This window comes from Drosophila novamexicana, unplaced genomic scaffold, assembly GCF_003285875.2.
Source record: "Drosophila novamexicana strain 15010-1031.04,08,12 unplaced genomic scaffold, DnovRS2.1 tig00000462-arrow-pilon, whole genome shotgun sequence".
Classification (NCBI taxonomy): domain Eukaryota; kingdom Metazoa; phylum Arthropoda; class Insecta; order Diptera; family Drosophilidae; genus Drosophila; species Drosophila novamexicana.
The window spans coordinates 1,100,377-1,126,800 of record NW_020824806.1 but is presented as its reverse complement, the minus strand read 5'-3'; the positions used below and the strand labels follow the sequence as shown (position 1 = coordinate 1,126,800).

At 40.1% G+C, this 26,424-nt stretch overlaps 3 protein-coding genes across 9 annotated transcripts in view; 2 read left to right on the top strand and 1 right to left on the bottom strand.

The window, feature by feature from the left end:
- Positions 1 to 297: 297 nt before the first annotated feature.
- On the top strand, positions 298 to 16,583 carry LOC115760555 (protein NDRG3). 7 transcript variants are annotated; one of them, XM_030701953.1, is made up of 8 exons: positions 298 to 802; positions 5,753 to 6,154; positions 9,852 to 9,935; positions 10,698 to 10,891; positions 10,964 to 11,084; positions 11,881 to 12,445; positions 12,509 to 12,593; positions 16,151 to 16,578. In XM_030701953.1, exons 2-8 carry the CDS (start codon positions 5,931 to 5,933, stop codon positions 16,540 to 16,542), a joined length of 1,665 nt encoding a protein of 554 aa, XP_030557813.1. In that variant the 5' UTR covers positions 298 to 802; positions 5,753 to 5,930; the 3' UTR covers positions 16,543 to 16,578. The 7 variants fall into 7 exon arrangements, with proteins under 7 accessions (XP_030557813.1, XP_030557817.1, XP_030557816.1 ...); XM_030701956.1 differs by lacking the exon at positions 298 to 802 and adding an exon at positions 4,694 to 4,994 and having other exon boundaries at positions 5,757 to 6,154; XM_030701952.1 differs by lacking the exon at positions 298 to 802 and adding an exon at positions 4,694 to 4,994.
- A 120-nt stretch (positions 16,584 to 16,703) lies between these two features.
- LOC115760739 lies at positions 16,704 to 19,886 on the bottom strand. Its single transcript, XM_030702216.1, has 4 exons — positions 19,448 to 19,886; positions 18,976 to 19,386; positions 18,515 to 18,913; positions 16,704 to 18,457 (listed from the first exon to the last, which is right to left on the bottom strand). Exons 1-4 carry the CDS (start codon positions 19,848 to 19,850, stop codon positions 17,787 to 17,789), a joined length of 1,884 nt encoding a protein of 627 aa, XP_030558076.1. The 5' UTR covers positions 19,851 to 19,886; the 3' UTR covers positions 16,704 to 17,786.
- A 455-nt stretch (positions 19,887 to 20,341) lies between these two features.
- LOC115760643 (epidermal growth factor receptor) overlaps positions 20,342 to 26,424 on the top strand; it is a 52,203-nt gene continuing 46,120 nt past the window's right edge. Inside the window, exon 1 of the mRNA XM_030702104.1 lies at positions 20,342 to 21,240. Coding sequence (XP_030557964.1) covers positions 21,123 to 21,240 — 118 coding nt within the window. The 5' untranslated portion in view covers positions 20,342 to 21,122. The remainder of the gene's footprint in view (positions 21,241 to 26,424) is intronic.

Genomic DNA, 26,424 nt, shown 5'->3' with positions numbered 1-26,424 from the left:
CGCTGGTTCTTTTTATGCAACTGGTACCATTTATCTATATGTAAACTTAATTTTAACTACATTAAAATTAAAGCATGCCCATAATCTTACAATTTGCAGCAACACATAACAAAATAAATACAAATTACATATAATATTGGTCGCAGCTGTTTCGATATTTCATCGTATGAATTGCTGCCAGCCCTGCCGTTATCGACCAGCCACCACATTCCGATAGCATTTGCCGAAGAAAAAAATCTGCACATTTTTCTGCAATCACAATCTGGTCACACTGGCGCGTGCACCATAATCGAGTTGAGTTGTTCGCAGTTTAGTCAAACAAAAATTTTAATTTAAATTTATTCTTATTGTGACAAACAACAACGAATTAGTGTTCAACAATCAGCTAAATAAATCCAATGCAGCATAGTGACAGTGTTTGTGTGTGGGCGTGCGCGAAACAGCATCAAATTACACAAGTGTAAACGCAAAACATTCTTTGAAGAACCAAACAAATATTGATTTTTTCATTGAAAAGGGCCCCGCGAGTGTTCTTCTTATTATTGTTGCTGTTGTTGTGCGTGCCAGTTAACTACATACGCATACACCGAGTAGCCAGTTTTAGCCAGCAAAAAGACTGCCAAGAAAACTCAAAGCAACGACAACAAACGCGCACATCAGTAAATTTCCACAAATTTGTAATTAAACTGCTGCCCAGATCCCGTCTACCCCGCCGAACCACTTGATTTGTGTTACAATAACTGTTGTTGTTGTTGTTTGCTGGAAGTTCTTCAAAAAGAAACACAAGCAGAACGAACGTCAGGTGAGTCTTGGTGTCCAGCTCACACACACACACACACACACACAAACACGCCTACGAACACACACCGACAAAACATGCTAATAACAGTCAAAGTGATAATATCAAAAAAACAAAGCAACAACAACAGCGCAATACTGCGCCAGGCAGAGACAAATCACACGACACACAAAAACACACACACACGCACACATGCACTCTTATACAAAGGCCTGGCGCGTGAAGACCCCCCCGCAACCTGCCACTGCCTGCGCCTGTTAATCTTGCTCTGCAGCAGCTGCTTCTGCTGTTGTTGTTGTTGTTGCTTTCATCACTTTTGCTCCTTCTACACAAACTACTTCTACAACTATTACTATGCCCCCTTCGTCAGTTTCTCTTCGCCCATTCTATTCACAAAGCGCTGCATCATTTTGCATCAATTTTATCATTTGCATTCATCTTTTTGTTGTTGCTGTTGTTTTTTTAATTAGCACACTCAGCTCTCTCGCAGCTGAACTTTGAGCTTTTAGCGGTAGTTAACATTTGCCTGTTAGACGTTACATTGCATGTTAATGTTGTTGTGCATGTTGTTGTTCTTCTTCTTGTTGTTGTTGTTGCTTTGCCACATTTATCTACTAATGCATCTTATAGTTTTTCTTCTGTTATGCTTTTGATTTGCTTTATGTTGTTAATTTTGACAAGCCCCAAATGACTCTGACGTAACGCAGACCCAGAAAGTTTCACTCAATGTTTTCGCCTTGCTCCTTGCTGTTGTTTGTTTGAGTTTTATTGCTTCTGCGGCTCCATTGGGCGCTGTTAACACTGCGGCGCCAGCGTCGCCGCCGCCGTCGTCGTCGTCGTCTACAAATAACCGTTGCTTTTATTTGACATTGTTGTTTAACTTGCCTGCATATTTAATATGGCGCGTAGGTCAGTTAACCTAACTTTACGAGTCCATCACAAATTGCCAAATTGCTTTTCGCTCTACCCAACTCTCTCTCTCTCTCTCTGTCTTGCTCTCTCGCTCTCTTCTACACACTCCTGCTGCCTTGCTGTGTTTTTATGTAACTCTCAAATCGATTGCAAACACGTAACAGTAAAGAAACCTGCACGTCGCCCCCGCACACACACACACACACATGGCCAGGAACTACGTTGTTGACGTTCTCGTCCTGCTCTTCACACACGTACGTGTGTCTGTGTGTGAGTGTGACGTTCGCAGCGCACTGAAAGCCCCGCGGCTTTTGCCATATAGCGTGACATTTCCTTTATGGGATTTTGTACCTGCCCCCTCCTCCCCCCCTCTCCCTCAGTGGCCGCCGAGCACACTTATTTGAATATAATTTGCACTTGTGCGGCGCTGCAATTTGTTTCAGAACACAGGACACGTCACACAAAATATCCTTGAATTTATTGATATAATTTATTTATGTTTATACACAAATATTTGTTGGCCGTCTGCAATTGCAGTTGCCACAGGCCAACAATATCCGTTCTGGCCCGTTTGGTCAGGCTGGAGGCAACTCCGCTATATTCTATGCCAATCGGACACACGCATTTGGCTTTGTTGTTGCCGCGTGTTGCAAGTGCGATTGCTGTTGACCTGCCAACGGTTGCCATGGCGACCTGCCAAATTGTCGATATCTGCGCAAATACACGGCGCGAAATTGCCAACTAACTTAAGCGAAAAGAGCTCAAGGCAAGGTCCAGTTGGACCACAATGGCTGTTAACTGAGAGGAACAGCATTTTGCTTAAAATATAAATATTCCATTTCATTTACAAGCAAATAGTATATATATATCTTATATTATGCTTCTTATATTCCTATGCAACACTTTTTTCTCAAGTTCTAACAAGCTATTCCTCACATTTATTGGAAAACTACAAACAGCTGATTGATTTTTGTTTACAATTTGACAGCTGCTCTTGCTCACATTGAAAAATTTCAGAGCGACCCATCGAGACTTTAGCTAACATTAAAAGTTATTGCACACTAACACGGCTAGCAACTGCAACAGTGTTGGTCAACGCGTACACATTTAACTGGCAGTTAATGCAACTGTCAAGCTAAACGAACGAGCTTAAAGAGGCAATCAATTGTAAAAGTGCCCATCTTTTTCGCTCAGTGCACATTTTCACCTGCTTGTCTTTGGCCAGCTCCAACTCTTGTAGCTTGCCGCCCATTTTGCCAATTGGTAATTTTTCACAATGTTCGCTGATGCAATTGTAATTATGAATAATTTGCCATAAATGGCGCACACTCTCGACCTCCGCTCGTGGCAATTATCGGAATTGCCATTGTGTAGAACCCGCAGGCTTGGCCCGATTGCCCAGTTACACAAGGCCAATATAAGGTCCATATAGTATGTTATATGCAAATGTTACTTGCTGCCTTGACTGAGGGTGCGGGGTGCGGGGTGCGCGGGGGGCATCTTTATAGCTACGTTCCGTTGCCCATAAAATCATTCCAAGTGGATTTGCAGCCCTAATTCAGGCCAAAAGGTCAAAGGTTGCTGTGCATTACGTTCTATATAGGCTCAATTTTTGATATACAATCTGCAATATACTGAAAAAGTAATACAGGGAAGTTCAAATTAAATCGACGAAATTAAGTAACGCTTACTTGTCGCTTGGTTTATATATAAATAATTATATATATATATATATTTGTATTTATTTTTAAATACCTTTCGGACAATCAGCTTACTCGCCCCACTTTGCAATTGATAAGCAACATTAATGAATTCAGCTAAGATTACAGCTGTTAAATTGACTTGCACTTAGAAACTAACAATTGGAATCTAACTGTATGCTATAATTCGCATACCCTGTATGGAATGGGCATATGCATTTATCTAAAAACTGTGGGATCTAAGATATTAAGCTATAAGAGCTGGAGCCACATAAATGTTGCTTATGAAAAAAGTTCTTAATCACAGGGTATCTGTTAGTACAGCAATTAAACTGTTTCGATATATACGTGCATATCGTTAAATCTAGAGCAGGAGCCGTAAAATTTGGTATAGAAATTTGGAATATAGAAAAACACCCAATCACAGGGTATCTGCTCGTACAGCAATAAAACTGTTACGACATATACGTACGTATATCGTCAAATCTGAAGCAAGCGCTGTTAAATTTTGTATACAATTTCCATTAGCATCGATTTTGAATATAGAAAAACACCCAATCGCAGGGTATCTATTAGTACAGCAATTAAATTGTTTCGATATATATGTATATTGGCAAATCGAAAGCAGGAACCATAAAATTTGGTATACAATTTAGTATCTATTACGTATATTAAGTATCTATTGTATATAGTAAAGTACAGGGTATTTGTTAGTGCAGCAATCGAAAATGTTTCGACATATATGTGTGTACATATTTATCAGAATGGTAGAATGACGCGTTATTCAAGTGCCCGAGATACAATCAACGTTTTGTGCGCTTTGTTTGCTTTACTTAAATCTGCGTTTCGCTTTGGCTTTTATGGAAAAAGTTTTTTGTGTTATTTTTATTGCTATTATTATAAATTTATGCAGCAACAACTAAGCGCAGCAATGTGAACCAGAATGAGAAACGACGTCGTTAGTTTTGCATAATAAATAGATAACAAACTGTAAAGTCACACACATATATATGTATATGTGTGTATATGTGTGTATGTGTGTGTATGTATGTGAATGTTATCCCTACGGATTCACACTTGGATTTCGGATACTTGCCCAACCCTTTTAATTTGATGGCTTCCGACCTGGCTAAAAGTTCTCAATTTGCAGCCATTTTTGTTGTTGTTGTTTTTTTTTTTTATAGTTAAGACGCAATATTTTCGTAGCCGAGTTTTTTTTTTTTATAGTATGCTTTATATTTTTTGTTTCATGTCGTCAAGTTTACGTCATCGTGCTGGCTTTTGATTATCAGTTGTGCTTTATTTGTATTAATTTTTGCTTGTTTGAAGTGTTGAAATTTCGGTGACGCATTTAATCAGCAGCCAGATCTCTGAATTGCTGTGCAAAATTCCATGTGACCAGAGCTTTAGGAGAAGAGACCCTTAGGCAAACCGCAGAGCAGCCACCATTTGCCGCATAGAACTGGAACTGGGTTAATGTAATGCACATTGAGTGAACGAGCGAGCCAGCGGGGTAATCAGAGCGGAGAGCAGCTGAGTGCTGCGGTTGCCAGACTGCAACATGTGTGCGACGTTGTGTGTGTGTGAGTGCCTCTCTCTCCATATCTGCATGTGTGTGTGTGTGTGTGTGAGCCTTGGCTTGGCCTGCATATCTTGTTACAAGTACGAACTTTGACGCCAAATACAATTATTGTTCTTGTAGTTGTTGTTGCTGTTGCTGCTGTTCTTGCTTCACACTTACTAACTTCATAAGGTGTTTGCTCTTCTCAATCATAATGTATTCATTATGCTCTTGTCACAAAGAATATTACTGCATTTTTAACTCAATTTGCTCTCAAATGATCATTTAGCCTAACACGACATGTGTATGTTAATTGCAATTGCTGTTAATAGCTGCGCTCTTATACTGTTAATAATAATGAAAATGAGCTTAACATCGTTTTATTCCATATAAAAAATTTTTTTTTTGTGATATCGTTGATTGTCATTTTAGATTATAATTTATTTCTTTTTTTTTTCTTGATTTATTTGATTTATGTTTATTGTGCCTGCTGCTGCTACTGACGAATGGATGTCATTTGTATATATCACATAATATATATATATATATATTTATATATATTATATGCGTGTGTATATTATGTGGCAACAACTGCTGCCTGCTGCCTGTGACTGCCTGCTGATGAATCACGTGACAAATTAACCAAATGAACGCATTGTTTATATGATTTGTATGCCCACAACAAAAACAACATATATCAAATGCACGCACTCACACACGTGCACAAATTGCATGCACTCACCTACACGCACACGTACACAAACACACTTACATGCACAGACAGCGCACTGAGAGTTTTATCTGCATATGAAAACCTCCCAGAGCAGGCTAAGTATAGTGGAAGTGTGAGAGAGTGACAGGCCCACGCATAACATACATATACATTTACGTAATATAAAGAGCGCAACTAGAACACACGAAAGAAAGTAAGCAAAAAAAAAAAGAAAAAACACAAACAATGCCGCAATCAGAGGGCGGCTATGTGTCGCTGCCGGCGATGAATGGCAATGGCAATGGCAGCGCCATCTATCAGTCCACCACAGAACCACAGGCAGCATCGCCCACCTCCGTCTTTGAGAGCATGAAACGTGCAATTGGTCAGGCGATCAAATCCTCGCCAAGCGATAGCGAGGAGCTGGTGCGCATGGACCGACCGGTGGTCATTGTTGGTGGTGGTTCCAGGTAAGTGAAACAAGAGCACAAACTTATACTATTTTCTTCTTCTACTACTACTACTACCACTACTACTCATTGTTGTTGTTGATGTGCTCTCTTTGTTTGTTCCACTGCAAGTTCATAAACTCTTCTTTAATTTACCGTTATTTCAAGCACACAGCTTTAATTGCGATGCATGTGCGTGAGAGCCTTTTGTGTTTGCGTTAGATCATTTGCATACTTTTGATTTTGTCCAAAGTGTAATAGGTGCACAAGTGTACATATGTATGTACTCTTATAAATATGTGTATTATTATCTTATATTGTGTATACGTATGTATATATTGCTCACTTTTCGCTCTCTCAGTTACATCATCAATTTAACATCAACACGTGCGCAACTTTCTTTATATTTATTGCTGAGTTAGCCCTGGCTCAAGGTCAGAGCCCGCCTGCAGTTTTGTCAATACAACATGCCAAAGCTCTAGAGTGCAGTCAAATCCCCAAAAGTCGCTGTCTAGTCAGACAATTCGACGGCAACGACGAACCATAATTTAGTCAACCGCTAACTGTGCTTGATTTTCGTTCTATTTCTGTCCGCAAGAGATACATATTTAAGTACTCGTTCTTTACAATTTTATTTATGTTCATTACGGCCATCATCATCATCAAGTGCTTTAATTAATGTTTCCGTAACGGTGACACAGCGCATACACGCACGCCCACACAGATTGCACTCAATTAACGCATACGATTGTATGCATGTGTGTGTGTGTGTGTGTGAACGACTAAAGCTCAAGAGTTAAAGCTCTGTTTACACTTCAGTCATTGCACTTTTCGCTGTGCAACATTTCTCAAGTTCTGTGTGGGTCTCACCGGTCCTAACCGGTTCGTTGCTGTTGCTGACCGTTTCAAGTCTGGCGCCGTGCGCTTAAAGCGAAGCACCAAAAGGAAATAATACACGAGTGCACTTAAGCAACTGAAGAAAGCAACAACAAGTTTCAAACTTCTGAGTAACGGTATGTGTTTATTTATATACATATATATGTTTTTGTCGGGCACACCCAGCCCTTACCCCCCTGCAGAGCTTTGCGTGTTAACTTAGAAAGCGAAGTGAATTTTAATAGCTTAAAACTGTGCTCGCTGATTTGGGGCAGGCTATTAATAGGACCCTTTGGAAAGTGCATATGTGTGTTGGTAAACCCCGTACACGCATAGTTCGTGAAATATTAAAGCGCTCAATTAATCTGATTGTGAGCTATTATTGTTATTATGGAGGGGCTTTGTTCGCCACGACTATAATTAAGCCCAATCGTGTTTGGGGCTGGCTTACTGAACAGTCCTAAATACCTAAGCAGAAATACAGCTGTTATACTGATCCTGGCTACAGGAGATATATGATATAAGAGTCCGATGTTAAGATTTTGCATGTTTTTTAGGAGTTGGGTTAAGTTTTTCTTAGTGAACATTGTTGTTGTACCATAAACTTACCTCTATATAGCTCTAATTACCACGAAAATGGCTTCGATTTGGTCTTTTGTGCTACCGAAGAATATGAACCCTCTGAAATATCCAAAACTTCCGACAGTAGACACCCAAGTTTTACTGAAAATGTTGAATTTAATAGCATAGCAGCCCATGACTAAAGAACACAGTCTACATCCTAAGTGTTTGTGTGTATTTGTGAAGTAAGACATTTAGGGTCGTTCTATGCGATTCTCAAAAATTCAAGTGGGGCGGGCCAGGCAATTTTGATGAATTTTACTTAAGTGTTTATACGTGTGTGTGTGTTAAAATTGTGTTGTGATAGAAAAAAGTGTCTTACGCACACTCTCTGTTGCCCCCACCTTACTCTGCTCTCTCTTACTCTTCTCTCTCTTACTATTCTTTCTCTTTCTCTTCTCTCTCTCTCTCTTACTCTTCTCTCTCTTACTATTCTCTCTCTTACTCTTCTCTCTCTTACTATTCTCTCTTACTATTCTCTCTCTTACTATTCTCTCTATTTCCCTTCTATCTCTCTTTTACTCTTCTCTCTCTCTCTCTCTCTCTCTCTCTCTTACTCTTCTCTCTCTTCTTTCTCTTCTCTCTCTTACTCTTCTCTCTCTCTCTTACTCTTCTCTCTCTCTTACTCTTCTCTCTATCTCTCTCTTACTCTTCTCTCTCTCTCTATTACTCTTCTCTCTCTCTCTTACTCTTCTCTCTCTCTTACTCTTCTCTCTCTCTTACCTCTTCTCTCTCTCTCTCTCTCTCTCTCTCTACTCTCTCTCTCTCTCTCTCTCTTACTCTTCTCTCTCTCTCTCTCTTACTCTTCTCTCTCTCTCTCTTACTCTTCTCTCTCTCTCTCTCTTACTCTTCTCTCTCTCTCTCTCTTACTCTTCTCTCTCTCTCTTACGCTTCTCTCTCTCTTACTCTTACGCTTCTCTCTCTCTTACTCTTACGCTTCTCTCTTACTCTTACGCTTCTCTCTCTCTCTTACTCTTCTCTCTCTCTCTCTCTCTACTCTTCTCTCTCTCTCACTCTCTCTATCTCTCTTACTCTTCTCTCTCTCTCTCTCTTACTCTTCTCTCTCTCTCTTACTCTTCTCTCTCTCTTACTCTTCTCTCTCTCTCTTACTCTTCTCTCTCTCTCTTACTCTTCTCTCTCTCTCTCTTACTCTTCTCTCTCTCTCTCTCTTACTCTTTTCTTTCTCTCTCTCTTTCTCTATCTTAATTTTCTCTCTCTTCTCTGTCTACTTTCTGTTACTCTTCTTGTTCGCATTTTCTATCCAGTTTCAATAGCAGCTACATATATGTTTTATCGTTCAGATGCAGATAAGATTTAGCTGCTTGCCCATATTTTATGGAAGCTTAGTTAGATTACTTTGTTCCAGCTTTAATGAAACCTTTTAAGCAATTAAATCAGCACGTCAACAGTTAGGATGTGTGCACAGAGCTGGGATAATCTGGTCCCAGAGGATGATAGGCTCGCATAAGTGCAACAGCTAATTGAGTTTTCAGCATAGAATTGTGTGCGTATATAAGTAGTAGAAGCATAAGTATACAGGCTGGCCAAAATGCTGTGGGCCAAGTAAGCTAGACACACGGTCTGATGGTTAGGCATTAAGCTCAGCGGAATTAGTTTGTTCTGCGAGGTGAGGTGAGGTAGGACTTGGGAGAGCTCATATTTGTGGCGCCAGTTGTTTGCTGTTTTTCTGTTTTTCGTTGTCGTCGACATTTTAGCCCGAATGACATTGCGTGACTCATTTATTTAGTTTTACGTAACGTGAAAACTGTTTACTGTTATTTTTGTTGTACTTGTATAGCACGAGCACTCGTGTAAGCTATATTTTCATATTTTCATGCTCAATCTCAATCTCATCAAAAGGCATTTTCATAGCAACAAATCGTTGCCTTATCACAATTCGCAACTCTTTCTCTCTGGGCAAACTACAACTCAATTCTCTCAATATTTGACATGAACAAACTCCACGTACATATAATATATATACATATATATATACCAGACATACATACTTAGTGTGTATTTAGCTGATTATAAACATACATGTAAGAAATTTGTTTTTTGTTTTTCTTTGAAATATCGAGAAAAATGAAAAATGAGTTTTTCGTTTGTTTGAGCAAGCGAATCGCCTCTATCTCTCTCTCTCTCTCTTTCTCTCTCTCTCGGTTTTCGTGTTTTCGTTTGTTTCTTTTTTTTGCATGCATGCTCATAGTATTTATTTCAGAGACCGCGACAAAACTGGTAAGACACTGAACACCAAGATGCCATCAGCACCAACACACACTGCCGAGGAGGCACATCTGCTGGGGTAAGCAACACAACAAACAGCCAAATCGTTAACGAACCCGATTTCCCCATATCATGTGTAAGATATATATCTATATATATATATAGTAATTATATATGCCGCGTAATGCCCCGCCCCTCACGCTACACAACCAAAAAACAAAAAACAAACTCAAGCAACACAAGTTTTGTTCTTTTATATAGTTATTTTTATTTAAGAAAAAAAAAAAAAACCTACTCATAACTCACTTTAGACTGTGTTTTGCCTTCATTTCGTTTTACTTTCAAGTAATTGTAAGTATTTTGCATAGTAATAACTTTTGAGTTTGACCAAAACCTAACAACAAATAATAGTTATACATATTAAAAATAATAATAACAAACCAAAACGCATCCGCCCGTCTCTCTCTCTCTCAATCTCTCAATCTCTGTCAAACCGCAACTCGTACATAATTTGAATGTTGAAAAATGTTGAAAAAATATTGCATACAATTCTTTATAGCATAATATTGTATTTACCTGAGTTCCTTTTGCAACTTGTAATTTAGTTACTTAGCCTTTAGACGCGTTACGTGTGATTCAAATTCAACTCATTTTTGTAGCCTTAGAGCCCAATAAAGTAGAACCTGAATATGCCCAGCACCGAACCAAGCGGCCCGCCGGATGCAAGTTTACGAGTGACCCATTCAAATAACTAAATAAAAAAAGAACTTAGTTAATATGTTAGGCAACTGAACTATCTTTGCTAAACTGCATCTATTTCTATATATTTGTCCATATATAGCACTATGCCCGTCGATCCCATGGATGACATCGAACTGCGCTCGGTGCAGCTGCAATTTCCCAATGCACGCGGCTCCATTTTGGAGGCCTGCGAACAGCGACGTGTGCCCACAGACAAGGGCGACATACATGTCGCCATACAGGGCGACACCTCAAAGCCGGCCATAGTCACCTACCACGACCTGGGACTCAACTGTGAGTTCTCAACAACATCTGAGCTAACGCATATTTCATTTTCATTTTCATTTTCATTTTGACTTTAAATAGATGCCACCAGTTTCGCTGGCTTCTTCAATTATCCAGTCATGCGCGGATTGCTGGAGAACTTTTGTGTGTATCATGTTACGGCACCCGGACAGGAGGAGGGTGCGCCTACATTGCCAGAGGAGTAAGTTGTACAAATAATTGCTCAAGGTGGCGTTTATACTCTAGAGTGCGATTACAAAGTTATGCAAAAAGTCAACAAAGAAAAACCTTAAAAAGTGAATGAAAATTAATGTGAAGAGCAATTAATTTTCATTTTGATTGAGGCAACTTTTAACAATTACGTAAAAGCTTTAGAAAATAAAATGCTGTTGTGTTTTCTTGTCCAAAACGAAAGCAATTAGGAACACAACACTGGAAGAAAGTATATTAGTTATTGCAATTGTAGAAAAATGCCAAAAGTAGCGAAAAAATACATTAAAGTTCATTTTAGAACTATATTATTATAGAAAAGTACCTACAAAGCTTTGAAAGCACATGATAGACTTTGAAGAGCTTTTTTTTAGGAAAGACGCTGAAAGGTCACTATAGAAAAGTACCTAATCAGCTTTTAAGTCACCTGAAATACTAAGAAACATTTAACATTTAAACCACTGAGAAGCTTTGAAAGCACATGAAGGATACAATATTTATTTTATGAAAAGTAAATTCACATGAAAGACCAAATCAATTTTATTTAAAAAAGACGCTTAAAACTCGTTGAAGGAAATTATTTAGTTTAAGCTATTGATTAAGCCTTAAGAAATAAGTACAACAAGTTTTGAAGCTCATTAAAGCTCTAAGGTATTGAAAGCCTACTCGACCAAGTTCAGTTAAGGCAGAAAGCTTGTGCAGCTACAAGTTCCTATTGTTTAGCTTACACTTGAAGCTGCTGTCATTGAATCATAATCTTATCTAAATCGATATCTTCGCCCGTGCAGCTATGTGTATCCAACCATGGATGAGCTAGCAGCACAGCTGCTGTTTGTGCTCTCGCATTTCGGCCTGAAGTCGGTGATTGGCTTTGGCGTTGGTGCCGGCGCCAATATACTGGCACGTTTCGCTCATGGTAATCCGGATAAGGTGGGCGCGCTGTGCCTAATCAACTGTGTGTCAACACAATCGGGCTGGATCGAATGGGGCTATCAGAGCTTCAATGCGCGCTTCTTGCGCACCAAGGGCATGACACAGGGCGTCATCGATTATCTGATGTGGCATCATTTCGGCCGCAATCCGGAGGAGCGCAATCACGATCTGGTGCAGATGTACAAGCAGCACTTCGAGCGCGGCGTCAATCCCACTAACCTGGCCATGCTCATCAATGCGTACATACATCGCAACGATTTACATTTGGCGCGCACACCTCCAGGCACACCTGGTGCGGAGACGGCAGCGACCACGCTTAAGATGCCGGTCATCAATATAACCGGCTCACTTTCGCCGCACGTGGACGATACGGTGACATTCAACGGTCGCTTGGATCCAACTAACTCATCCTGGATGAAGGTTCAACAGTGCAAAAGTGTTACTTATAATCGATGTGAAAACTAAATCAAATCTTTGCTACAGATCTCGGATTGCGCCATGGTGCTGGAGGAGCAACCGGCTAAGCTGGCTGAGGCCTTTCGGCTGTTCTTGCAGGGCGAGGGCTACGGTAAGTGTTAGAGACTATAAATAGCACACAAAAACTGAACAACTGAACCACCACCACCACCACCACCACCAACCCCCCTCTCAACCTATCTGCTACAACAACAATCTACAAAAATCTACTACGATAAACAATCTACTTACCACCTACTACAATCTAACTGCTACTACTCTAGTCAAAGTTTCAATACCAAACCTCAATTCGAACAAAAACGAATGAGCCAAATCAATAATATCTATAAGATAAAAACTCTATTCAGTTCAGTTCAATTCCATGCAGTATTCAAGACGCTCTCTCGGTCAGACAATCGCAATGTTGCCCTCCAAAAGAAAAACTCCACTCATCACAATCAAAGTGCAGCTGCCGAGCCTCCACGTGTTAACCACAATAAACACTAGAGCATATTTCCTATAGAGTTACACCAAGTCGCCTTCTCGCCCCAAATACTTTTAACTAACTTAGCCTAAAGCCTCATGTTTGCGTATTGAAGATCTCATTAGTTACAGCAAAAGCTTTTCAACCACTAATAAAAATTGCAAAAAATTTGAAAAAAAAATAAACAAACTATAAAAATTGTTCAAAATTTGATATAAGTATTATAAATTGGCAAAAAAAAAAAAATTAATAACAAATCGAAGTTAATTCGTAATATGTTTGTTAGCCAAAATATTTGTACGCTTAAAAAAAAAAATCAAAAAAAATAAAAACTATTGAAATAAAAATTGAAAAAAGTTGTTGAAAATCAAGCGTTTACTTTTACATATGCCCCAAAATTAGTTGTTAAAGACTTTCTACACATAGACCACGCCCCAAAAAGACACAAAAACAGCCAAATTCAAAACTCCTAGAATACGTAACAAATGCATTTTCGCAACAACAAAAAAAAATTACAAAAAAAAACGAAGAAAAGATATTTCAATATGTTCATTACTTTGTTTTTCATTTCTTTTTCCTTTCTCCAAACTGCTTGTTTTTTGCTAAACAACATACAAAAACAACAACAAAAACAACAATGAAATTTATTCCTCTCTCAAAAAAAAAAAAAAAACAAAAACAAAAAACATGACACGCAATATCAAAAACGTACACACATACGAAAATATCTTGTATAACGCCTGGCCGAACATCCTCTCGCCTGCCTCTTCTCCTGTCATGCATCCATCTGAATACCATAATGCACATGACCTTGGGCGCCGATATTAACCTCAAAAAAAAAAAAAAATAATCAAAACGAAATTCATTTTGAATGTTTGAAACGATGTCGAATTCGCTGCATCATAAAATTCGATTTTTGAATTTATCTTTTTATTTCTTCAATTAATTTTCTCTTATCGAAACTGTCTTATCAATAATCAAATGCAACAATAATTAACTATATTAATATATGGTATGTATATTTGTACACTCGAACACGCACACACACACACACACAATAAACAACAAACTAACTAACAAAAAACTCCTATGGCAAATAGTCTCCGAGAAACCTCAGTAGAAAATGGCTACAACAAAAAAAAAAAAAAAACAAAATAAAAAACATAGTTGAAATGCATTTAGCTAATTAATTGATAAATAAATTACAATTATATATAACAAAAAGTAGGCAATGCTTAACACTCACACACATACATATAAAATTGTTTGTCATTTGCTTGCGCTAGTATTGGTGAGCTTTGAGAAGCTTGCATACAATGCGGCATGGAAGCATTGGCTCTGACACGTGCGTGTTGCCAATGCGTGTGTGTGTGTGTGTGTGTGTGAAAGCTTTCGGCTGCAAGTGACAAACAATGCGACACGTAGCTTGTTTATAAGTTCTATAGAATACCCTACCCAAAATAGTACAGCAGCTGCTCTATATTTGTCTCACTTCTTTTCTTTTGCAACTAGTATTTCGTTTATTTGCCGCACACACATAAAACACCTTTATTTTCCTTATACATGGCATATACGTACATATAATTTATTTGATGTTTTATTTGTTTTATTTACACGCAATATTTGAAATGATATAAACCGTTAACATTTACAATGCGTAGCTGTGGGCACACTGCAAAAGCTGGCACGCAAAATCTCAGCGGCCAGTCGGAGCAGCTCCACGCAAATTGAGCTTTGCGTACAATGAGAGCAGTGCGCCGCCTATATTGGAGTTGGAAAGGGCGTGGCCGCGGGCAAACACGAGTGAGAGAAATTGGAAGACACAGAAACAAAGATGAAAGCACAGCACGCTGAGACCAACACGTACATATACATACATCTATGCAAACAAGGAAACAAGCACACACACACACACACACATACACACACACTGATAGAAACAGCAACAAGTTGAAGCTTTAGCTTTTTTGGAGCTTTTATGTATGTATATTTTTTTATTAACTGTAATTCTCCGTTTTCTTTTCACTTCTAATTGTTGCTTCGTATATTGTGTATTATGTTATTCATTTTTTTTTATTACATTTAGTTATTACGTATGTATGTATATAGCTGCGATATACATAAGTGTAAATTGTTGTATACATTTAACAACAAATGCAGTTGTTAAAATAATAACATTACACATATTATTTTGTGTGTATTCTTGATTTATTTCACATGCCTCAAGAGTTGAGCTGTACTTGGGCGCTCGTTGCTTAGACTCACACATATACACAAACACACACATACACACACACACATATGCAATGCGTAAATATATTAAAGCAATAAGTTTATATTTATACCTAACATATACAAATATACATACATACAAGACAATGCTATATACAAAACTAAACAAAAACAACAACAACAACAACAACAACAACAACAACAACAACAAAACAAAATGAACAAAAATACCAATATATAAAGATATATATACTATATACAATATATATATTATCTTAAATGGAGCTATGCAAAAATTTCACAAATTGTAAGCTTTTGTTGTGTATTTGAATTCTAAATAAAAGAACAAAGTCAACGATTTCCAATTCCAAAATCATTTAAGCTGAGCAAATGCACAAATTCGCTCGCTCTTTCTTCTCTCTCTCTCTCTCTCTCTCTCCCTCTGTTATTGTTTCTGGTTTTTTCGAGTCTCTGTCTCTTCACAGCAGCTGACAGCAGGTGGCGCCCTACTCTCACCAATCAGTTAAGTGCATGCAGCGCGCTCTCAGTCTCGCTCTCATCATCATCTCTCATAAACGCCTCGCCAACATCATCATCAAAAAGCTCATCAGCAGCTAGTACAACAAGAACAACTACAACAACAGCAACAAATCGCAGCAACATCAAGTGATAAACAATGGCCAAGCAACATCAATGCACCCACACAAATACACACACGCACACATATTACACGCTACAAACGAAAACATGAAAACAGCAGCAAATCCTTAGAACGTGTATAAAGAACACCCATAAAAAAAAAACAACAACAACAATAACTACAACTACAACTAACATGCCCAAAAGTAACGTAACGTAAATAACAAAAGCCAAACTACTACTACCTTCCCCCCTCCACAAAAAATATATATACTACAACTACAACTACAACTACAACACTGCAACTACAACAGCAACGCCGCTGTCAACGCCAGCTAGTTCTCCCTGCGGCACCAAATATCACACCTATTCATCGATATTCTTTGCCAACTTCCGTGAGCAACAATTGCAGGCCGCCCAGGAAAGAGAGCGAGAGCGCCAGCTGCAGCTAAGCTTGCGCGTCGGCAATCGACTGCGAGAGACGGCCATCAACTGCAGCGGCAGCGGCAGCAGCATGAGCAGCAGCGGCAGCAACAACAATGCAAATGATCCGAATAGCGAAGAGGATCTGGATGTGGAGAATGGCAACGGGAATGGCAATCGGGCATATGTGACCACTGATACATCCGGTACGCTCTACTTTGGCACACAAAGCAACAAGATACGCATCACTGAGAATCCACTGCCCGAGCCGATTAGCTCTTAGATTGTTAAAAACTACTCTTATACTCAAACACACAAAACACACACATACACACAAACAAAGAGAGCAAGAGACGAGACACAAACACACATACACAAACACACACGAACTGTTATTGTTGTTATAAACTACGTATAAATATACCAAAACAAACACACACCTAAACGCAGTATCAACAAAAACAGCAGCAGCAGCCGCGCAGCAACCGCGCTGCAACCGCGCAGCAGCCTCAGACGCCAACTCAAGCAAAGCTTTAGCCGCCAGCAACTGTGACAGTGTGACCAGAGCAGCCAAGTGCCGCCTGAATGTAGATTTAAGCCGAGCCGCGCTCCAAGAGATTAAATTGAAAACCACAAAATAAAATATACAAAAAAAAAAAAAAAACAAATAACAATTGAGATAAAACGAAGACACCGCTACCTATACAAAGATATGTATCTACTTATGTTTCTTAAACAATATACAAATGAATTAAATGCCGTTCGAATTTGTCTAGTTTCTGTTTTAATTAAAATCACAAAAAAACAAAAACGAAAAAAAAAACGAGAAAATAACAATATATTGAAATATTTGTAATTTACACTTTGTGCCTGAGCGTAACATATGCAAATACACATAGATACTTAATATATTATATTAACTATTTGTTGTCGATTTTTAGTTAAACAATTGAATTAACAACAACAACAACAACAACATATACAAAAAATGATAAACAAGAATACATTACATACATATTACGCGAGATCGATTTCAATTCTAGACATTATGCAATAAAAAAATACGTGTATTTTTTATGAAGAGCTTGCTTAGTTGTTGTGAGAAAAAATGTAAACAAAACACAAATAAATATAAATAAAACATAATTACAAGCTTAATGTTAAAAAGACACTGAAACAAATTAAATACAACATTAACTTAATCCCAAGAGCAAAAAAAAAAAAAAAACAATGTAGCATATCAAAAACGAAGCTCTCTCAAAATTACATACACATTATGAGTACTTAAATAGTTATTAAAAAAAACTAAATTGAAATTCATACTGAATTGCATTAAACAAAAAAAAACAAAGGCAACTTAGGTAAAAAACTGAATAACAAATAAATACACAAGAGATCCACACAGATAAATAATGAACTTTTTGCAAATAACTTCAAATTCAATTAAATAAAAGTTTTAGAAGCTTAAAACAAGTTTGCGAATGTGTTTATTCAACCTCTGAGATTATAGTTAATTGAACTATTCAGTCACTTGGGTGACATCAACTCTCTCAGCATTTGGAATGTCGCCTCGCGCTCCTGCCGCATTATGTTGGACATTTCGTGGAGGAACTGCGTCTGCATTTCCCGCTGCTGGCGCAGGAAACGCTCGTGGGATTCGGTCAGCGTGGACAGCAGCTGCTTTTGGCCCTCGCTTATGTTGGTCAGCACCTCGAGCGGCGTTGGCTCCGGCGGCAACTCGAATGTATCCTCGTACTCCTCGCTTTCGGCTGCGGCACGCAACAGATCGCAGCTGGAATCGGAGCTGCTGCCATCGCTGTCGCTCTCCAGTGCCGCAGGCTTTGTGCCAGCTTGATTTGTACTTGCTGTTGCCATATTTCCAGTTGCCTTGGTCTTGGTGGTGCGCTTCTTCTTCATGAGATCGTCGAACATCTCGAAGTGACGCGGCAGCATGCGCACATTTTTGATGCCATCCTTTTTGACCTCACGATAGCGACGCAGCAGCAGGCGCAACTTGTTGCGCAACTGATGCGGCGTTCTCTGATACGATTGCTTGGCCAGGATGTTCGAGATGTAGGCCAGGGTCTTGAAGTTGCGCTTCTTCGAGCCGTCCAGGGCACGAAATAGATTCTGTTGCTTTATGATGGCCAGAAAGGCATCCACCTCGTGATCCGTCCAGTAATAGGTATCGGGATGGCCTGCAAAACGGACCGATCAATAAAAGTATCTTTACTTGGCGAATGCCGTGCACCTACGATTGGGTCGGGATGTCTCCGCGTCGACATCGTCGCTGTAAATGTAATCGCTCTCGGAGCCGCTGCTGTAATTCGGTTCAGTGTCGGCGCTGGATTTCTTGGCAGGATTCAGCAGCTGGTGCATGGCCTCAAAGTGCTCGAAACTTTCGCCGGTGCCGTTCTTGGCCTTGTTGTATTGCCGTCTGAGATGCTGGAACTTGATGCGCAGCTTTTCGGGCGCTTTGTCAAACGATCTTTTGGCCATCTCCTTGGAGAGCAGCTTGAAGATCTTGGCATTTCGTTTGCGCAACAGCGCCGACTGTAGTCCCATGCTGGTGATAATGTCCAGGAATACGTCCACCTCGCCCTCCGCCCACTTGACGCGCGCATTCGAGGGAATTGCGGCACTCACCAAGGCGCCTGCAAGGGATTAAAGCATAAATAGAAGCTTGGCAGACTGATAGACTGACGGATTAATGAACCTTCCGATTCGCTCTCCGAGCCGATGGCAGCGTCGACATCCTCCTCGCCGCTGTCATTCGAATCGCTCTCGCGCTCACCGGCGCTGCTCTCGCCATGCTGCACGGAGCCATTGAGCAGGGCGTGCATATCCTCGAAATGCTCGAACGTCTCGCCTCCGTTCTTGGCCTTCGCATATTGTCGCCGCAGCTGGTGGTACTTGACGCGCAGCTGATCCGGCCGCTTGGCAAATCCACGCTTGGCCATTTCCCGGGCGAGCAGCTTGAACACCTTGGCATTGCGTTTGCGCAGCAGCGGCGCCTGCAGCTTGTGTTTGATGATGATGTTCAGAAATGCCTCCACCTCGCCCTCCGCCCACTTGCAGCGCAGCGGCACCTTAACCGCGGAGCCCGGATTTGTGGTGTCGCCGTTGCCTGGTGAAACAAAAACAAATGGGCTATGAGAACAGGTATGAAGGATTTCAGCATTACCTACACTCCAGCTGCAAGGTGTGCGCATATTTGTGCTCCACTTTAATGTCCTCGCCCGTGTCCAGCTCCAGATCCTGCTCCTTGGGCTCATCCTCCTCCGTTTCGGCACGCTGCTTGCGCGGCGACAGCTCGTCGCTGAGCAGATCGTTCAGATAGTTATAGTACTGACAGGAACGATTTCGATAGCGTGCCGTAAAGTAATCATTCCGCAATTTCTTGAATCTGTCGCGCAATTCCAGAATGCTTCTGCTGCGTCCGTTGGGTGTTGTCTTGCTTTCGACCATTTGGTTGGCCACATGCTGCCAGTCCAGTTTGCCCGGTCCGTTCACTTCTTTGAGGGACTTTATAATGCCAATTAGCGTAACTGTCTCGTCCACATTCCAGCCGTTGCTATCAAATGTTGTCATTTTAATAAACTTGTCTTTTTGTTTATATTTTTTGTTTCTAGCGCTTTTTGGCAAAAGTCAAATCTCTTAGTTCGCTCAGCTGTTCAATGTTTGGAACCAGTGCGAACTAGTGTGAACGGCGTGCATAACAGTGGCAAGCAGTTAACAGTTGCTGAAATGTTATGAACAGCTAGCAGCATTTACATACGGGCTATGATTAAATGCTGTCAATTCAATAGTTGACTATTTTTTAATGCAATTAGTTGCTCAATGTTATACATTTAAACTTCGTTAAATAATATTCCGTCTAGCGTGCTAGCTCTTTGAGAGAAGTGACTCTTTTTGCTGCTTAAATTCAAATGTATAAATCAATTGCGCCATGTTAATTCGATACTCACTCACGCAGACGCTGTTATCGATCAGGCACTTGTGGCATTTCTGGAGTTGCGCGTGGACGGTCACACAGTCTTCAACTGAATCTTATTATTGACGGTCGTTTGGCGCTGACGCTACGTCGGTTTCGGTGCACGGAGTACGTTAACAAAAATTCATATTCGCACAATAATAAAACAGAGTTTTGTGTGTTAAACAAAGTCTAATAAAGTATACGAATACGAATAATTCTGCGGCAGCCTTCTCGCGTGCCCAGTTAACTATCATTACAAAGTAGAGCCGCGGCGATTAAAGGCGGTTCTTTCTCCTGTTAACAGTAAAAAGTTTCCAACCGCGCGCGCCCGCTCTCTCTCTCTCTCTCTGGATCGTGTTCACCGTTCGTTTCAGCCGTCTCGCTGTCGGCCCCGTTAACGCCGACGTTCGACGCGATCGCCGCTTTTTATTGCTATTGTATATTGTATTACTTATTATAATATTCCGTGAATTGGTCGCAACGCTTATTTATTTTTGTTGTTTCAACACAAACAGCTTTTCTGCTGAAACATATATAATTTGCAAAATAATCAATCCGAAATTTCTCGGATTGCATCGCGACACATTTGCATCGCGAGCTTTGGCCAAAGCTCGGCTTACGAGATGGAGTTTGGATACGCTTGAATAGACCCAACTCTTCTGTCTCTCTCTCTCTCTCGCTCCTTAATATTGTGCGGGGAGTTGCGCGTTTAGAAAAACTTGGTAAATAAACAAATCGTTTGATTGTGCAAAACAATCGAAACGCAGCCCATCGAATAATCCATCACGTTACCATATTTATGCGATTTATGAATTTAAATAAATAAACAAACGCGTGTTGGATACGTACCCAGCCACCCCCCACCCCCGATCCGGAGCAGCAGCAACATGTCTATATCTGGCATTATGTACATCGGAGCGGGCCTTCTGCTGATCTGCGCCAGCCACTTGGCAGCCGCCTCGGCAACGGCCAATGCCGGCTATGTTGACCACGGAGATACGAAAGGTAAGCGATTTCACATTATCAGCAAAAACTGTGCCAACTCAGACACTCACAGAGTCACGAAATAATTAACAATCAGCACGTAAAAAGCAAAGATTAAACGCAGTTAAAAATACTTGCTGGCAAATATTCTGCTTATCATTTTATCTATTCAAAAGTCTTTTAATTTACCTAATAACAATATGTTTGATATCGCTTTTTATCGAGCTTCTAGTTGCTCGGCTTTATAAAATTATAACCTCAAGGAACTCTTGTATTTATCAAGCGATTGCAGTCAACTTTGGGATATAGCTGAGGAAGCTTCAAGAGAGTTTCAATCCCAAATTTGGTTTGTCTAGGGCTCATAGTTCCCGAGTTCCATAGAGAGATAGAGCTCCAATTAAGTATGTATTTAAGCAATTTCAAGCCTAGCACTAAAAAGTTTAAGTTTAAGACATTTTTCCAAGTAAATTTATTATAACATCATATATATCAATTTCGGTAATGCCTATGCTCATACTACCCGAGTTCAATGGAGTTTCTACAGGGTATTTTACGCCATAAACGCCCGCAATGCAGGCTACAGCTAATAAATGCCAACTGAGATTACGCTGAGCACCCAAAGACAGTTCAGACAGTGGAACAGGCATCAGTTTTTGATAAAAGAGATTCAATTCATTGGATTGGAGGAGGAAGTATCTCCATATGAATTGTACATCTGTTCATTCAGTTGCCCTTTTGTGAACAGGTTTCCAGCAGCGACAGATTTCCCATGGCAAAGGCAAACAAGGAGCAGAAGCGAACTGTTTTCTACCTGTTTATTTGTGTGTGTGTGTTTGGATTTGCTTTTACCTCAGCATTTACCTGTGCCCCAGGTAGCAGCTAGTTGGCCCATTAAGCATCTCTCGCCTGTCCGTCCGTCCGTCCGCCTTGTTGTCAGTTCGTTCTGTATCTCAGCTCGGGTAAATATGAATGAAGTACAGATACGGCAACAGATTGCTTGCTTCATCTTTGTCTCTCTCTCTCTTCCGCTCTCTTTCCCCCTCTCTCTGCTCTTATTTTCTTTTGACGCTGGCTCGTTAAGATCAGGACTACATTTGAAGGCGCAAACGGCAAGCGCTGTGCCAAAAATGCTTCTATGCCATTTGCATGATTCTTCGTCTTTTTTTTTTTGGCTACGCAAAGGGCAGCTCCAATGCCTCCCCCTCCCCTCTGTCCACCCGCAATTGTGCAAAAAATGAGCCACATAACCTGTTTTGGCTCTGACTCCGGCTCTGGCTCTTTACCTACTTGTGCTGTTTATACCCTGTAAAGGGTATTCAAAGGGTATATTGCAATTGTTCCAATGTAATGGACAAAGGAAGGCATCTCTTGGTCAGCATAAACAGACGATTGGGGGACTTTATATATATAGAAGAAGTTCTTGATACATTTTATTTTATCGATAATCGATAATTCCTCTTGAATAAATCAATAAATATTCTTAAAATTTATGCCAAATACCATCTCCAAGTCCTGAAGTTTAATAACCATAAAAATTCTTTAAGTAATATGGTGTCATAATATGTTGCTCAGTTAAAGCAGAAGTACAGGGTATCTGCTGGTCGCGTATGCTCGATGCGAGCCTCTTACATATTTTTAATGTCTTTCTTGCAAAAACAAACCCACATGCATCGTCGCAGCTGCCCCTCTCGCTCGCACTCTGTTGCCATCCCTTTCTCGCTCTTTGGCTGCCTTCTGCGCCTGCGCCACTTGGTATCGTATCTTTTTTCTGTTGTTGTTCAGACTTCCTACCACCTGCCCCCCCTGCTCGAACAACTGCTCGCCTCGCCTTGTCTCACCTCGCCTCGTCTCGTCTCGCTCTTTGTCTTTGCCAACTTTATACGCATCTGAACCGTGAGATTTTATTTCATGCAAAAAAGTAGAAGTACTTGGACGCTTGTTGTTGCTGTAGCTGCTGTTGTTGTAGTTGTTGCTGCCACAACTTGCAGGTGTTTTGCACACACACACACACATACGCGTTGCACATACTTAAGACCTATAAGAAACGGCAACAAGGAAACCAGCTTATAAATTATAAGTTACGCTCAGTTTTTGGCTCTTTTGCAGTTGTGATATGGCAAAAACAAGGCGCAGTTTTTTTTCGTACAATTTTTTTTTATAAATTGTATCTTTGGCTACAATCCTGATTGCTTGGGATCATCTAATAGGCGTGCATTAACATTACATTAACATTAACATAAAATTAACATTAACATATTTACATAAATTACAAGTCAAGTGTACAGGGTTGACTAGTTCGAGTGAGTTATTTAGTTGTACTTATATGTCATATATCCTTCATGTTTATATTATTTTTAGTCATTTTTTATATGTTTAGCACTTAACTTAGACCTTTCTTAGTGTTGATCTAGCTTGCAGCTTTAGGCTCTCCATGCTCACTTGATTTCCTGTTAACTTTTCTAGTAACTTCTCAGTCTTTATACGTCTAGTACTTTTTTTAGTAAAAAAAACTTGTCAGTTATGGGTTGCTCTTAACTTTGGTGTTAAAATCCTTCGAAATTTTAAGTAAACAATTCAGTATTTAATTCTTAACAGCCCGTTGTACTTGAAAGTTTTGCAAGTCGTGCATATTTTCATATATAAAATGCGGGCTAGATTTGAACACGACCCAAAACTTGGCTAGGCTTGGGGCCAAAGTCATTTGTACTTTGGAACAGAGCCTCTGTCAAATTTGTTTTTGGTAACAAATAGATAGTTAGGATTCGAACTGATTCGAACTTGGCCCATAGCAGCTGCATGTTCACTTTATATGTAATGTCTAAATGTTAGTCAAACAGTTTTTAAACGTAGTTTCTACCTTGTCACTGCCTAGACATTGATTGGATTACGGAAAGGTATTGCTTCTCGTAAAGGTAGATAGATATTGCCCAATACTTATTAGGAGATACTCTCGAGAAGATAGAACTGATCTATGGAACTTCCTAGAAATGATTTGGATTAAGAAAAAGAAATTGCCCAACAATCATTAGGAACTCGAAAAGATAACTGGAAAGATTCCCTTCGAATAATTCGCCTAAGAACTCCCATCAATAATGATAAGGTCCAAGCCTAACTAATTTATGACTTAATCTCAGAAATCAAAGGTCGAATCCAATTGTGTGTTTAATTTATTTCATGCAATATGATAATCTACACTGCAAAAAGCTATAAAAGTCCAACTTTTGATTAGTAAACCCTTTAAAACGTGCTCAAAACTGATTAAATGCATATAGCAGCCCGATCCCAAAAGTCAAAGTGCGTCGAGCACTAGAACTAAATGGAAAGTTGACGTGATATCGCAGACAAAGGCTATGCATGAATCAGCCAGCTATATATACCAATAGCATATCCATTTAAAAAGAACTAGAGTCTCAACGAGTTTCTTATCAGGCGCATTGATAACAGACACAGACAGGGGGTATACACACAATTACACATGCATTTCACAAAAATACAAAATACGAATTTGATAATGCGTTTTACCAAGAAATCGCTGAAAATTGAAATTGTAGACTCAGGAGCTCTTAGCTGACGCATGCATTTCACTTAAGACCCAAGGAAAAACAAGACCAGGTGCACTTGACGATTTAACTGCACGACTGTAAAATACCCTGTGCTTATACTTCGGTGCTCACAGTCCGATTGTTATGCAAATTCCAGGGCTTGAATAGGGTATATAATCGTGTACTTACTTACATGCCAGAAATCAAGGCAAAGACTTAAGCGAAATGTCAAATTTGATATGAAAATAACAAAGTTAAAGAAGGAATTATCAGCTTACGCCTGAAATGGCATACATGAATTCCTATGCCGAGTGAGTAGTCCCCATGCACTCGCCGTACAGGGTATGACAGACACGAATAAAAATAGTCGAGCAAGTGCCGTTAAGTGCTGACCGATGCACTTCCAGTGAAAAAGTGCTCGACATGGCCAGGACTTAGGAACATGCTAAGTGGCTGTGCAGCCAGAATCGAATCATGCGACATGGCTAGCCGCCGCTCAAAGGAGCAAAACGGTACTTACAAAGGGAACAACAACAACAACAGCAAAATCCAGACATGTGACTCGACGGCTGACTCTTGAGGTGGCAGGTAAGGGACGTGGACGTGGACGCCCACGTCACAGGCCCAGGTTCGAGGCTGCCTAAAACAATACAAAAGTATCAAATTTCATAAGGATATCTGCTGGCGGATGCACTCAAAAAAGACACAGAGAGAGAGAGAGAGGGAGAGCAAATTTCCCATATGCAAGTCCTCAAACGTTTAGCTGGAACAAAAATTGATATGGACATGAAAAATAAAAATATGATTGAGCAAAAGATGGGAAAAAACACTTGAGACTTTTGAAACAAAAAACAAGAAGGAAAACAGAAGAATAAGAAGAAAAGTGTATCTAATTATTGAAGAGGGCGCACGCCCACTTAAGAACGGTTCTTTGTAGCTGCCAGACGGCGTCTTCCTCTTCCCCCACCCCCCTCTCCCTCTCCCGCTACTCTTCAAGGGTTTTTTTTCCATGTCAAGCGCATGTTGCATTATCTCTAGGGTTCAGGGTCAGAGAGAATCTTGCTATTGTTGTTGTTGTTGTTGGCGCAGATTTGGTTTTCTCACGTAAAGCGCACTCCCCCCTTCATCCCCCCCCCCCCCCCTGCTGTTGTAATCATAAATAATAATCAATTTCCTGTGAAGAAGAAGAAGAAGCAGCAGCAAAATGTTTCCCATCGCTCCGCACTTAAGCGGTGCCATATGCGAGTGCAAGTTTTTCTTTTCATTTTTTTTTTGGATTTTCATTTCAATTTGTTTTTTTTTTTTTTTGTGAGAAAATGCGATATGAAAACTGACAGAAATGTATGAATAGCATATGGACATGGCCAGGGTTAGGAGGGGGTAGGAGGTCAGCTGCTGTGATTCTGTTTAAAATGTTTGTAAAATGTTGCTTATTGTTTGCTTGTCTTTATTGTTGTTTGTTTTTTGTTGTTGTTGTTGTTGTTGTTGTTGGATTTCTCGTAACATTTGCGCACATTTGGCTGCCTCATTTGCATTGAGCGCGAGCACAGTTTGACAGCCATTGGCCATTGGCCGTCGGGCTGTGCGCCAATCAGCGGCAGCCCTCGTGCTCAATTGATTGCGGCTGCAGCTGTAGCCGAGCGAGGTTAAACGTTGGCCCAAT

What these genes read in the sequence shown, in the direction of transcription:
- LOC115760739 (XM_030702216.1), bottom strand. Translation starts at nt 19,850, where the DNA reads ATGACAACATTTGATAGCAACGGCTGGAATGTGGACGAGACAGTTACG. An exon ending in CTCGGAGAGCGAATCGGAAG is followed by an intron (nt 18,914 to 18,975) that starts GTTCATTAATCC and finishes AATCCCTTGCAG; the next exon opens with GCGCCTTGGTGAGTGCCGCA. An exon ending in GGAGACATCCCGACCCAATC is followed by an intron (nt 18,458 to 18,514) that starts GTAGGTGCACGG and finishes TCCGTTTTGCAG; the next exon opens with GCCATCCCGATACCTATTAC.
- LOC115760555 (XM_030701953.1), top strand. Translation starts at nt 5,931, where the DNA reads ATGCCGCAATCAGAGGGCGGCTATGTGTCGCTGCCGGCGATGAATGGC. An exon ending in CTAACTCATCCTGGATGAAG is followed by an intron (nt 12,446 to 12,508) that starts GTTCAACAGTGC and finishes TCTTTGCTACAG; the next exon opens with ATCTCGGATTGCGCCATGGT. An exon ending in CTTGCAGGGCGAGGGCTACG is followed by an intron (nt 12,594 to 16,150) that starts GTAAGTGTTAGA and finishes CAACTACAACAG; the next exon opens with CAACGCCGCTGTCAACGCCA.